The sequence below is a fragment of the Elgaria multicarinata genome, chromosome 9 (assembly GCF_023053635.1).
Source record: "Elgaria multicarinata webbii isolate HBS135686 ecotype San Diego chromosome 9, rElgMul1.1.pri, whole genome shotgun sequence".
Classification (NCBI taxonomy): domain Eukaryota; kingdom Metazoa; phylum Chordata; class Lepidosauria; order Squamata; family Anguidae; genus Elgaria; species Elgaria multicarinata.
Genome location: NC_086179.1, coordinates 86,047,911 through 86,062,755, shown reverse-complemented (window position 1 = coordinate 86,062,755; position 14,845 = coordinate 86,047,911). Strand labels below are relative to the sequence as shown.

Below are 14,845 nucleotides of genomic sequence, written 5' to 3'. Positions count from 1 at the left end.
CAGTAGTGTGGCTCCTGCCTTTTATATACCGCTTTCATGCCGCAATATCCTTTTTGGTGTAGATTAGGCCATAGTTTCCCAGTTTGGATGAAATAGGAAACTATGGCTAACTGAAGATTTTCTGGCTTATCACAGCATGTCAAGAAGAGGCTGTGTGCATGGGCACAAGACTCATTTATATTTTGGATTAGTAAGCCAAGATATATATGATTGTCCAGACACGGCCTCGGTAATATACATGCATACATTTAACTATTATACAATATATTTCAAATATCAAAGCTCATAACCGTTTAGAGCTCTTGCCCACCAAAAACAAACATTTTCAACATCACTAGTGATATTATACGCATTACACAAAAGCTACTTGTGAACCTTGCACAGCCATGTTTCCCTACACCACTGCAGCCCATAATGACCAGCTAGATTTGCGAGGTGAGGCGGGTGGGAAGGAGATTGCATTTTATCAGGGTACAAAAATAACTGCACTTCCATAGTGAGGAAATCCTGTTTTCCCAGCAATCAAAGTACACCTAGGCCAGGTCTACACATCGTGGCGAAGGCGCTTCCGTGCACCTTTTTTAAAGACGTAACCTAAAAGACGCGCCTCTTTCTTTACTGTGAGCTAGGCAGCACCACCTGCGGAAGAATCTCTACGCCATTCAAAGAAGCTGCTCTTCTCTGACCGCTTCCCCCTCGCGTGTTCTTCCATTCGAATAATCCCCCCTCCCACCTGGCAGCTCTTCTGGCGCGTCCCGGCGGCGGCGGCTCCTCCTGCAAAACACTTTTCTCCCTCGGTGTGTCAGTATTTGCGTTTGTGTGCGTGCGGCGGACGAGTTCAGCTCCTGCCTCTCGCTCTCCCCTGCGGTGTCATCTCCCCGGGACTCTCTTCAGTGTGTGCTCGCACATGCGCACGCAAACGCAAATAGAAACTGCATGCTGCCACTGCTCTCTTCTCAGCTCCAACCCTCCTTTTTCATAGAATCATAGAATTGTAGAGTTGGAAGGGACCTATAAGGCCATCAAGTCCAACCCCCTGCTCAATGCAGGAATCCACCCTAAAGCATCCCAGACAGATGGCTTCCCAGCTGCCTCTTGAAGGCCTGTAGTGTGGGAGAGGCCACAACCTCCCTACATAACTGTTTCCATTGTTGTACTGCTCTAACAGTCAGGAAGTTTTTTCTGATGTTCAGCCAGAATCGGCTTCCTGTAACTTCAGCCCGTTATTCTGTGTCTTGCACTCTGGGATGATCGAGAAGAGATCCTGGGCCTCCTCTGTGTGACAACTTTTCAAGTACTGGAAGAGTGCTATCATGTCTCCCTTCAGCCTTCTCTTCTCCAGGCTAAACGTGCCCAGTTGTTTCAGTCTCTCTTCATAGGGCTTTGTTTCCAGACCCCTGATCACCCTTGCTGCCCTCCTCTGAACCCCCTCCAGCTTGTCTGCATCCTTCTTGAGGTGTGGTGCCTCACACCTCAAGAACTAGACAAAATACTCAAGATGAGGACAACCAGTGCCGAATAGAGGGGAACCAGTACCTCGTGCTATTTTTTTGCAGCCCCATCACACTGTTGGCTCATATTCAGCTTGTGATCTGCAACAATTCCAAGATCCTTCTCGTTTGTAGTACGGTATTGCTGAGCCAAGTACCCCCCAATCTTATAACTGTGCATTTGGTTTCCTTTTCCTAGGTATAGAACTTGGCGTTTATCCCTATTTAATTTCATTCTGTTGTTTTCAGCCCAGCACTTGAGCCTATCAAGATCACTTTGAAGTTTGTGTCTGTCTTCCAGGGTATTCGCTATCCCACCCAATTTTGTGTCATCTGCAAATCTGATAAGCGTTCCCTGCACCTCCTCGTACAAATCATTAATAAAAATGTGGAAGAGCACTGGGCCCACGACTGAGCCCTGCGGTACAAAGGCTTTTCTGGGAAGCCTTTAGCTCAGCCTTCCTCAACCTAGGGCGCTCCAGATGTGTTGGACTACACCTCCCAGAATGCCCCAGCCAGCTCTGCTGGCTGGGGCATTCTGGGAGGTGCAGTCCAACACATCTAGAGCGCCCCAGGTTGAGGAAGGCTGCCTGAGTTTAGCTCATCCCTTTCATCTTCATGCCCGACTGAAATCAATCCGAAGTGTGTGAGTGTAACTGCATTTGCTCACCTTTGTTACCCTTGCCTCTTCCATTCCTCCCCTCACGTTCCCCATTTGTTACTGGTCCCTCTCTGCCATGTACCTACCATCTGTTTAAAATTGTAAGCTCTTCAGGGCAGGGATCTGTTTGTTGTGCTTATATTGCTCTGTAAAGTACCACATACACTAGTGCTACAATCATCATCACAATTGGCCAGGTTGCCTCTACTCACCCCTGCTGATCGAGTTGGCCTTATTCTACCTTTCCTGTTTCCGCTTTCTGTTGTTGTCTTTATGTTATGACTACCACCTGTGTAGGGATTGCCTGTAGAGGGAAAACAAAAGCAAATTGCTAGCCACAGTATTTAAAAGAAAAAAGAACTATAGTGTGTCCCTGGGCATGGGCTGGGTTGGGGTTAGAATCTTCCTTTTAGACTCATATTATAACAAATGTCAAAAATAGAAAAAAATATTTTATAAAATTTGAATTGCTTAGGATATAACACTTGTTAGTAACGTGCACACTAGGACTATTTATTTAGACACCTCAAAAGTATATTTCTGGTCTTTTAAGCTGAAGAAAATTATACTCTGGTTTCTCCTCTGATCATATAGATCTTTTGACTTTTAGTAAATGTTTTGAGGACAGAAATGTCTGTGAGAGACTTCAACTGAGTAGATGAGACTTGTTTGTTAAGCACTTCAAATATAAAATTAATCATATTCACCTCTGCCTGGATGCTGCTGTTGTAACAGTTTGGGCTATGAACATGGCCAGAGCACTATCTAGTCTTGTTTTACTAGATGGATTTAAAGTGTCTCTACATTAAGAGGAAAAAACATACCTGTACCATTTTTTCTTCTTCTGAGGTCTTTCTGCATTGACTACAGCTTCTTTATATGGTGACCATGTGAACTGTAATTAAAAACTTCCCCTCTTCACAATGCTTCCTAATGTTAAATGAAACAGTGCTATCTAGTAGCATGCAATAATTTTAAATACTGCATTATATCTAATCTTTTTAAAAGTGAGATTACTGGAGGAAGATGTGGAAGATGGCCTGGAAGTTGACGTCATCATGTAAAGGACCTGCAAACTTCCATGAGTGGCCAATCATGAGCGTCCAATAAATCACTCATGCAGAGAATCTCAACGTTGCTGTGGCCTGAGGATGTGGACAAGGTACCTATAGAAGGGTGGCCTAGCACTCCATCCTTCGCTCTTCTTTGCTTAAGAACGCAAGCACATAAGAAGGGCCTTGCTGGATCAGACCAAGGGTCCATCCACACAATAGCCAGCCAGCTGTTGACCAGGGACCCACAAGCAAGACTCAGTGCAATAGCATCCTCCCACCCATGTTCCCCAGCAACTGGTGTATACAGGCTTACTGCCTTGGTAGCACATAGCCATCAGGGCTAGTAGCCATTGATAACCTTCTCCTCCAGGAATTTATCCACCCCCTTTTTAAAGCCATCCAAATTGATGGCCATTACTACATCTTGTGGTAGCGAGTCCCATAGTATAACTTTGTGCTGTGTGAAGTAGTAGTTCCTTTTTTCTGTCCTAAATCTCCCACCAATCAGTTTCATGGGAGGAACCCAGGTTCTAGTATTATGAGCGAGGAAGAAAAATGTCTTCCTATCCACATTCTCCACACCATGCATAATTTTGTACACCTCTATCATGTCTCCCCTTACTTGCCCTATTTTCTAAGCTAAACAATCCCAGCTGTTGTAACCTTCCCTCATAGGGGAGATGCTTCTTATTATGCAGCTGTTAATCTCTGTTTTCTTGGACTTCCATTAACATGGCTATAAACCTGCTGGTAAATACATTAGACATGCATAGAAAATGCAATACCCTAACAGCCACATATTTCAAAATTATCAGTCCACCAGACAACCATTAGTAGTAATAATCCATTTCAAACAATGGTAAATTCCTTGCTTTGTAAAAAAGCAGAAATAATGGTTGCATTTGTCTTTTTATTATTGGGGGGGGGGGGGGCAGACAACTCCATAGAAGGAAAAATACATTTTGATATGGAAAACACACACACACAGGTTAGCCATGATGATGGTAAGAAAGTCTCTAAAATCCCTATTAGTGTAATTCTTTTATTAGGTCAACCAAAAGAACACAACGCTTATGATCTTCTGGTTGACCTAATAAAAATATTATACTAATAGGGATTTGGGAAATTTGATAAGGGATACTATGAAAATTCACCAGAAAAAAATGTCACCAGAAAAAATGTTTACATCTTCCAATAGATAGCGAAGCAATTTTATAAAATCCCAGTTATTAGTTTGTAATACAGATAAAAAGAGAACAGAGGACTTTAAACCCTTATGATTTCAATAGGGAGCTGTCTATTTATTTATTTACAATATTTATATACCGCTCCCCATTGAAAATTTCAGAGCGGTGTACAAGGTAAAATAGAAATAAAAACAGAATAATACACTTTAAAAGAGGTTTTAAAAGAAGCAGAATGTACAGTGAACCGTGGCTGTCTATACATCTTCAAAGCCCTGAGGTGGCTGTGAATCGGTGTTGCATCGGTTATACTATGCAGCTGCTGATTCACAGCCACGGTGGGGCTTTCCGCCAAAGCTGCGCTGTAAAAAAAAGTTGGGCTTTCAGAGCGAGGTCACCATGGCCGTGTGACCATGCTTCAGTGTTGAGCCAGGGGTGGTCTGGGGTAAATGGCAACTAGTAATTGGTCACCGGAAACCAGGAATAGGACAGTGGTGGGCTGCAGTACCTGGATGAACACCAGGAAATCTTGTGCTTTGTCCTGGCATGGGGATTTATTGCTCCCACCCCACAGCAGAGATACTGTGGGGTTTCAGGGGGAAGGAGAGACGAAGCGATACCGTGAAGATAGGCCTTAGGAGTAGATAGATGTTTAAATACAATACACCATTTGCAGGTGCTCAAAGTATTTCACATACATTATCTCAGCGAATGTTATAAAAACCCTGTAAGTTGGGTCAGCATTATTATCCCCGTAGGAGAAGGACAGGCTGAGAGATAGTCACTTGCCTAAAGTCACTTAGTTGGGGTCATGGGGTGAAAAAAGATCTTAAAGGATGTTTTAATCATGTATACTATGTTTTTAATAAGTTTTTATGTGTTTTATATTCACTGTTGTTCCCTGCCTCGATCCAAGTGGAGAGGCAGGTAAGAAATAAATTGTTGTTGTTGTTGTTGTTGTTATTAAACTGGGACTTTGTGTCACTACACTACCTCAGTTCTCTTGGCCCATTTAAATCAATGGGACTGAAGTGCTTAACACTGGCTGCATTTCTTCAGAATTAGATGCATTATGCGGTATTTGTCATTCTGCTAATGCAAATTACATTACACTAGTGTTAGGGACCTCTAGCGCAGGGATAGGCATAAAGTAAGTGCTCCTCTAAACAAGCGATTTGTTACATGCCCAAGGAAGTTTGCAGGAAGTTTGCATGATGTTATGAATGACCAGGATGTCTCCTGTGGCATCCATTAGAAATTCTGTCATGAAACGAACCACTTTTAAAGTGGTAATATCCAAGAAAAAGCTGGATATTCTGTCACTAGATGGCAGAATGTCATCAATGACATTGAACAGAGCACACTTAGAGGTGAAGTATTCAATTCAAACCATGCCCATCCATGTAATGCAGCCCATAAGAATCACACCAAAAAGCAGGAATCATAAATGCCTTGGGTAAGCAATGTGATTTTCCCTTAATGTAAAGACACCCTAGATCTCCAAATGTTTTTGATTTCCAAATCCCAGTATTCCTAACCATTGGCCATGTTGGCAGAGGGAGATGAAGTCCAAAGCATCTGGAGGTATACCGTCTGCCGACTTCTGCTCTAGCAGAATGCCAATAGCATTAGCTCGTGAGATGAGATTCCTTGGAAAACCAGTTGAACAAGCTAAAACTATTGACACTGGACTAACGGTCCTTTATGCTAGAGGAATGTAATTTACATTAGTGGAATGACACCATAGTATACTGCCCATTGGATGGAGCCAGCTATGCAAATGTTGGGTTGTATCCAATATTAAGTCCTATTCATTACAATGGGTCTACTTTAAGTAGGAGTAACGTTGAAAAAAACCTCTGAAATCGATCTGTCATTTTTAAGCACAAGATAAATTGTTATGTCAGAGTGGAACTAGTCATGGCAGTAGCAGATGTCCCTAAATGTAGTGCACCACCAGCAGCTACTGGTAAACTGTGTAATGGGTGGAGTGGGGAGGAGAGTTGGAAGTGGAATAGTGTCAGGTAGGGAGAGCCAAATGCTTTCTCTGTCTGATTCTTTCCTCCACAATCTGTCCTGCCTGGCTGTTTTCCCTTCAGCCATTCACTTCTGATCTTAGGTCTAGCTGAGAGAAGTGTCACGAATGTGGGAAAACAGAATGGAAAAGTGATCAGTGTTCCCCCTCCCACTCACTGCCTTTTTAACTGAAATTGACACTCCATTTACCCTGCTTTACAAGACGCCTGGAAGCAATCCAGGTCTGTTGCTGTCACATCGAGTCCCACCCTTAGACAAAGTAATAGTACAGGAACATATGTGATAGGCCTGGCTGTGTCCTCACTACTTTTTCACATCCACTGCAAAACATTGACCAAAGTGTGGCTGAATTCACTGTTAGACCAATGCCCCAATCCCAGATACCTTTGTATGCCCATTTCAGCCTAACCCAATGAATTTGCTTGAGCTGTGTTAAAGCATAGAGTGGCTGAAGTGGGACCCTACACTCTAAAATCATTTCCTCTTGTGGGAGGTTCTGGAATGGCAATTTATCTTGTGAATGTTCCCAGGTGAGTAGCTGCCCCAACGACACCATCTGTTAGAAAATGAAGCATGGGTTAAGCCATGTTGAGGCTATTGAAGCAGCCTACCATCCAACAGGGGGAGCTGCAGCAAAGAATTTATCACACTTCATATAATCTGGTTAAGGGTTTCTTTAGATTAAGGGGAAATAGCGTTTCCTTACCAGGGCTGTGCTTCCTGCTTCTCTTGCACAATCACAATGGGGCTGCATTACACAGGCGGAGAGGGACAACCACATGGTCTGTAATTGAAAACATTCCCTCCTCTATGTTCTTATAGTATTGGTTGGGCAGCACCCTTTAGTGGGTGCTTTGTAGCATGACTTCCCATGTACATGGTAGGAAATTCTGCGATATTTCAGCAGAATCAGAATATCACATTGTTGTTTTTTTAACGGAATTACCAAGGGACGGCGCAGGAGACATGCAGGAGGTTGCTGATGTCATCAAAGTGACCCATGAACTTCTGTGAGTGGCTAAACACAAGCATGCCTAATTTCGCTCATGTGAAGAAGCCCTAAATGTCAAAAAACAGAGCTGCAGCCATGTAAATGCTGCCTGCAGCATGCCCAGTAAACTGGTATTTCATATTACAAGGTCTCTAATCATTGAGTACTGAGGGTGCTATTAGAACAGAGCTGCAGGAGCTATACTAGAGTGACCAGATTTAAAAGAGGGCAGGGCACCTGCAGCTTTAACTGTTGTGATGAAGAGGAAATTTCACCAGGTTCTCCATATATACAAATGACACCTGCTGAAATTCCCTTTTCAATACAACTGTTAAAGATACAGGAGTCCTGTCCTCCTTTTCATATGGTCACCCTAGGATATGTGAAGGAATGCATCTTCCCATATGCATCTTCCTTTTTAGAGCTCTTGAGGATTTCACTACTGAAGGAGGCAAGGCAGGTGTGACAAGTAGTAGAGCTTTCTCTGTACTCTTGCCAGGGAATTCCTCACCAGGAGGCTAATCTGGTCGGCTTGCTTGATATTGGGCTTCTTTAGATTAAAGGGAAATCATGTTCGCTTTGCTTCCTGCTTCTCTTGAGCAATTATAATAAGTTGAATTATATGGGAGGAGATGGGCGACCACATGGTCTGTACTTGAAAACTTCCCCTCATAGTATTGAATGGGACAGCGCCTTCTAGTGGGTGCTTTGTAGCACAACTTCTCCTGTACCCAGTAGGAAATCCAGAGATATTTCAGCAGGATCGGATATCTGGATTGTTTAAAACGGAATTATTGGGGGAAGGCGTGGAAGGCTTGCAGGAGGTTGCTGATGCCGTCAGAGGGACCTGTGAACTTCCGTGAGTAGCCAGTCACAAGCGTGCCTTATTTCACTCATGTGAAGAAGCCCTTCCTCTCTGGCACTCTCCGCTACTTGAACCTAAAATAGTTCTGCGATATGCTTTTTGTTAATTCTACGTCTCCTTATGGAAATGCATCTCCGCAGAGATGCACTTTTGCTGGCATCCCCCTGGAGTTCACAGCATTCTAGCTGTTCCTTCACACTGGCTTCATTAACAATGCACAGCCGACATAACGGATCTCTACCAATGAAATCTCAGTGTGTTGTTTTAACTTTCCAAAAAGACACACTCCTAACAGCAAACATCTTGTACCAACACACGGAAAGTGTTAGCAATACGTGTTGGCGGGACTGATGCAAAAGAAGGCCCTTGTCACAGATTCTTACTTACTGGCACTATTTATTTATTTATTTTTAAAAAACACACGCAATTCATCTCTCTATAAATGTTCTTTAACTCACCCGGATCTGGACCGGATTTTACCGGTTGTGTCCTAGTTTGGCTGCACCGGTTCCTCCTGTCACTGCCCATGGTCAAATGCCTTTCCATTGAATAATGGGGATGTGTGAAGCAACTTGGGCTTTGGCACCAAGAATTTTGAACAGGAAACAGGATGGGTGGTATCTTTTCTTCTCTGCAGCAATAAAAACAAAAAGTTTCACTTCTGAATGTTTTACATACATATATACCCTTTATGGCCACGGAGTTGTTTGCACTAAGCAGTGGCCACGAATGATGGGTGGATCTGCCCTGTTCCTTCCCATTACTGGGTTGGATCCACATTGAGGCATGTGTAACTGGGCTGGTGGAAATGGACTGTCCCACCCTCTTCCCACTCTTAGCTTCCCAAAGAAAAATGAGATATAAATATAATAAATAAACCACCTTAAGGTGCAATCCGATGCATGTTTAGAAAGGAAAAAAGTCCTATAACTCCCAGTGTTCCCCAGCTAGACATGCTGTCTGGGGAATGCTGGGAACTGCATAGTATTGCACCCCGGGAGAGTAATCCTATGGGCCCTAGAAAGCATCTGGGGCGGGGAGGGGCACAGGATAGTTCAGATTCCTGGATCCGAGGACAGACCCAGTGCTCTGATCTCAGACCCAGGAGTCATAAGAACATAAGGAGAGCCATGCTGACCAGCCCAAGGGTCCATCTAGCCCAGAATTCTATTCATACAGTGGCCAGCGACCTGTCAACTAGGATCCCACAAGCAGGACATGAGTCCAACAACAACCTCCTGCCCATGTTCCCCAGCAACTGTCTCTGATACTGGAGGAAGCATATAGCCATCAGGACTAGTAGCCATTAATAGCCTTCTCCTCCAGTCTGAGCTCCCGCCTCCTCCCTGTCCCTTTCACACCCGGCACGGACAGAACTGCACCAGCTGCTTCTCTGAGGTTACGAGCAACCTCAGACGAAAGGTAAAGGGGCAGTCGGTGGGGAGGTGAGGGGACTGGGCAGGCCGGTTTACGAGGAACTTTCCGGCCTTCTCGGCCTTCTTCCCTCCCTGATGCCCTAACTGGATGGGGAAAAAAGCTTGTCTAGCTGAAATGCAGAGTGGGAGGAGCATAGAGGGGAAGATAGCCTCTGCCACTCCTTCCACTCTGCACTGGATGGCTGAAAACCTCCGAGGTTGGAGGCTTCCGGCCCTCCCCATGGGATTGCACTGACTATTAAGAAATAGTGTCCAAGGGCTTGTCTACATGAAGGATTTGCCCCGGAGCGCTTCGCAGTAGCGGCACATCATCTACATGACGCAGCCGCCATTGTGAAGCTGTCTGGGGGCGAACCCTGGAAACTCCACTCCAAAAAAGTCATCAGGGGTGGACCGGATTGGTCGCCATGGACGGACTCATGCCTGTAAAAGTAAAAAATAAAAAATAAATAAGACGGGGGAGGAGAGGAAAGGGCCATTCGTTCCCTCCTTTTTAAAACACAATCTGCATCTCTGCAGCTGCGCAGATACAGATAATTAAAATAACAAGAAATGAGGGGAGGAAACGGGCAGCCAGAGGAGTAGAGGTGGTTCGCCCCAGTCCCTGCCCTCCTCGTGTCCTCCTCTGGGTGCCTCATTCCTCCCACACTTTTAATTTTTATTATCTGTATCTCGAAAGCTGCGGAGATACAGATAATTAAATAAAAATAAAAAGGGGAGAGTAACAGCCCCATTCTTCTCCTCCCCTGACCCAGTTTTTTTTTAAACTTTGAAAGACTGGGAAAGTTCGCACTTGCGTTTCTTCCCATGCAGATGCCGGGAAGGAATGCAAGTGCGGGAGCCAGGGGCCTCATGGCGCCAAGGGCCTGGACGCTTGGATTCTGACATTGCCAATGGGGGCAAGGCAGGTCCACTGTCCACAGATTCCAGGCTTCTGCTTCTCCGGTGCCTCTCAGAGTCCTCTTAGAAATGTCACTTCCATCCTCTGAGGAAGCCTCGCGCAGCACAGGACTGCACTGAATGCGGCCCTTTCCTTAAATAACGAATGTATCAATTCATTCAAGAGCAATACCTTAAAATGAAATTGGGTTCCTTCTCCTCTGCGCAGCTTTGGCTGGCATTTCCCTTCCATGTGTCAAATGTCCGAGTTTTCCATCGGTCTTGTTGCTGATGTACCCCAATAAGGGGCTGTATAAGGGTTCTGTGGGGTCTGCCCTCTTCTTCACCCTCCTTGGTTTGCGTTTTGTTCCAGTTTATGGGCGTGTACCAAGCAACAGCCTAGAAGGGAGAAAGAGAAATAATTACATGGGTCTTTATATCTTGCGACCCTTTAATAATCCTGCTTGGTTATGTAGATGAACAGAGATACCCTATGCATAAAGAAATGGTTCAGAATGTATTGAACTTATTATTATTATTATTATTTATTTATTTATATAGCACCATCAATGTACATGGTGCTGTACAGCGTAAAACAGTAAATAGCAAGACCCTGCCGCATAGGCTTACATTCTACTAAAATCATAGTAAAGCAATAAGGAGGGGAAGGGAATGCAAACAGGCACTGGGTAGGGTAAACTTCAAATACTTAAAAGGTTGTCACACAGAGGAGGGCCAGGATCTCTTCTCAATCATCCCAGAGTGCAGGACATGGAATAATGGGCTCAAGTTACAGGAAGCCAGATTCCAGCTGGACATCAGGAAAAACTTCCTGACTGTTAGAGTAGTATGACAATGGAACCAGTTACTTAGGGAGATTGTGGGCTCTCCCACACTAGAGGCATCCAAGCGGCAGCTGGAAAGTATGCCTTAAGGTGGATTCCTGCATTGAGCCGGGGGTTGGACTTGATGGCCTTGTAGGCCCCCTCCAACTCTACTATTCTATGATTCTATGATGATTCTATGAAGGCTACAAGGATTTGGGTTGTCAGAAGCTGGAGGAATAATGGCATCCCCACGTGGAAAGAATAATTGGGTAAAGTTTGCATAAATGACCACGGTAACAGAGTAGGTCCAATTAAGACAAGGTAGACAACACACAGCTTGTGGCCCCCTGAATTCCAGAATTTTTAAATTTATTTTTTACGCCAAAAATGGCATGTTTAGCACTACAGAGCATCACAAGGGTCATGTTTTGTTTGTTTGCAAGCTAAATTTGACTGCTTTCGTGCTCACTAGTGCTAGGGATGCCATTTTAAGCGAATAAATGGTTTTTAAAAATGGGTGACTCACAGCATATGGCCCATGGGGTGAAAATGGTCCCCAGGTTTCCCACAGTTGCCCACCCCTAGTTTAAGAGATGGTAGACAAAAGTCTGCCTGTTTTTCTAATGTCTGGTGTCCTTTTATTATGGGGACTAGGTACAACTTGGACACTGGTGGATATATAAATTTTCCTCATTACAGAGCTTTTCTACACAAGGTTGTTGATCAGCTGTTGATCTACTGTATCTTGTTTCAGTTTTGTCAGAGAATTGAGATCAGAGCACTTACAAGAGCATTTCCTTTACCGCTTTTCTGCTACATAACCTCTAGGTGGCACTGTGGTATAGCAGAATAGTGCAAGTACACAAGTGAAAAGGGGGGTTTCTTTTGCTTTCACAATTAAATGCTGCATTTTCCTTGATCTAAAAAACTCGCTGAAAGTGCTCGTTAGACCCAGAAGCAAAACTGGAAGGTCATGACATCATCTAAAGAACTCATGAACAACAGTGACTAGCACATGACAAATGCCTTGCACCGCAAGGCACTTTGTTCCCGCACTTGCGTTCCTTCCCGGCATCTGTACTTTTGAAGGGGCACATCAAAGTAGCACTCCTGATCCCATAGAACCCCACCCTTTCCAAACAGACCCATTCTCTCCTTCACTTCTCCTCTCTGTCTGCATCAGAAATGCCTTCTTTCTGCTGCCACTTGAACAAGTAGAGTCAGGCTCCTAACTACCGCAGGATCCACTGCATTAACCCCTCCTGGGGCAAATGACAATAAACCCTGGGGAGCTGCCTCACAAAGAGCCTCTATGATTATGCTGGCATCCTAGACTGGCAGGTGCCACCCCACAGTGTCCTTTCAGACTGCTCTAGGACACTAGCATCATTTTTTCTAGGGGTGTGCATGGAAAATTTCGGATCGGCCCGCACCGCTCCGCCCATACTCCGCTCCTCTTCGCCGCGGAGCTCCAGCTCCGAATCGGAGCTCCGCAGTGGAGGGGAGTGGTGCCAGGTAAGGCCGGTAGAGGAGGGCGGGGGGGTTACCGGGCCTTGCCGCCGTCGCCGCCAGTGCGGCGACAGCGGCAGAGCCCGGTAAGGGACCAAGGGGGAGGGGGGCCTTACCTGCCTCCATCCGCGGTCCGTCAGCTTCTTCAATTGAGCCCGCGGTTCAGCCAGGAAGTCTGGGCCGCAAGTGCGGCCTAGACTTCCTGGTTGAACCGCGGGCTCAATTGAAGAAGCCGAGGGACCGCGGACGGAGGCAAATAAGGGAGAGGAGGGGGGGTTTACCGGGCCCTGCCGCTGTTGCCGCATGGGTGACAGTGACAGCGGCAGGGCCCGGTAAACCCCACTTACGTTTCCGGCAGAGCTCCAGATCGAGGCGAAGGATCCGCCTTCACCTCGATCCTCTTCGCCACGCTCTGCCGGCCCCCCAATCCTCTTCACCTCCGCCTTAAGGGGAGACGAAGCACCCCGTTCCGCTTCTAATTCGCCGGTCCGATTAGAAGCGGAGCACATCCCCAATTTTTTCCCCTGAAGCAAGACATGAGGAGCCAGGAGGCAGCAGCCAGAGACTCAGAAGCTGTCTTTATGGTGCTGAATTGGCACCATGTCCCCCTAAACCCTGCGGTTTCGCTCCTGCGGGGTGGCGTCGTGTAATCCCCATGCCAAGGAGGGAGTGCAGGGTTTCCAGCCGTCATCCAGGTACTGGAGCCACCCGCACCTTCTTCTTGGCGTCTGGCAACCACTCACCTGATGTTATCCTCCAGAACGTCCCCCCCAAATCAACCACAGAGCGAGGTCAGACAGCAGAAGAGCCGGGGTGACCTCACTCCCTCTGAAAAAGTTGGGGCAAGTCCCAGACTTTTTTTACCGCGCAGCTTCGTGGAAAAGCCCCGCTGTGTCTGCGAATCTGCGGCTGCGTCATAATACTGATGCAGCACAGATTCACAGACACAGCGGGGCTTTGAACGCATGTAGTCAGCCCCTGGGGATGTGGGAGATGCTAACACCATGTGCCACTTTGCCACTCGAGACAGGAGTTGCACTTTATGGAGCAGGAGCCAACTCTGCATTTTGACATCTTTTTGAGCCACAGAATTTTTCAGCAAAACATTCTGCTAGAAGTGTTCAATTTATTATTATTATTTTTTAAAAAACTGCTGGAAAACAAAACAACCCAACTTTACAATTCCAGCCAGACTTCCTCAAAACATGAGGAAATTTAATTGGTTTTTAAAACACACACACACAAACAACGACATCTGTTTCCACATGATAAAATGCCGGTTTGGATATGTAAGAGAACTGCTCCAAAATACTTAATTTAGAACAAATATTTATCCCATCGATATAATCTATGCACTAATCAAGGAGTGTGGAAGAATGAAAGGATTACGTGTAATGAATTCTTTTTGAAGCAAATAGTTTGAACGGATGCCCTGTTCAAGACTAGAAAGATTGGATGACTTAGAGCAGCCTTTCCCAACTTGTTGGACTGCAATTCCCATCATCCCTAACCAGATGACCTGGTGCATCGATTTTCAAACAGGCTCTTTGGAAGCTTCCCAGGAGTTGGTGAAGGGACATGCTGCATGGCCACCATCATCAATCTTGGTCTGCCAAGTGAAGTGGTGAAGGAGTGCAGGACGTTATCGGCTAGGGTGACCAACTGTCAGGATTTCCCCGGATTTGTCCTGGTTTTTGTTCTTTCCATAGTGTCAGGGGGGATTTTCTATAATTTTCAATAATGTCCTGGAATGACACACCTACCCCTTTAAGGCTGCCATTAGCATGGCAGGAGGGAATGACATGCTTTCTTGAGGCACATCATTCCCCCACCCCGAGCTCCAATTGAGGTCTTAAAGGGGAAAGTGGGTCATTCGTGGACATTATAGAAAAGGCCCCAATTGGAGTGGAT

At 45.6% G+C, this 14,845-nt stretch overlaps 2 protein-coding genes across 2 annotated transcripts in view; both read right to left on the bottom strand.

The window, feature by feature from the left end:
• Nucleotides 1-14,845, bottom strand: part of CDC123 (cell division cycle 123) — a 535,395-nt gene that overhangs the window by 227,841 nt on the left and 292,709 nt on the right. The window lies entirely within an intron of this gene.
• Nucleotides 1-14,845, bottom strand: part of LMNTD1 (lamin tail domain containing 1) — a 135,094-nt gene that overhangs the window by 42,421 nt on the left and 77,828 nt on the right. The window contains exons 8-10 of the mRNA XM_063135017.1: nucleotides 10,792-10,997; nucleotides 8,742-8,914; nucleotides 2,364-2,455 (exon numbers count right to left, since the gene is read on the bottom strand). Coding sequence (XP_062991087.1) covers nucleotides 2,364-2,455; nucleotides 8,742-8,914; nucleotides 10,792-10,997 — 471 coding nt within the window. The remainder of the gene's footprint in view (nucleotides 1-2,363; nucleotides 2,456-8,741; nucleotides 8,915-10,791; nucleotides 10,998-14,845) is intronic.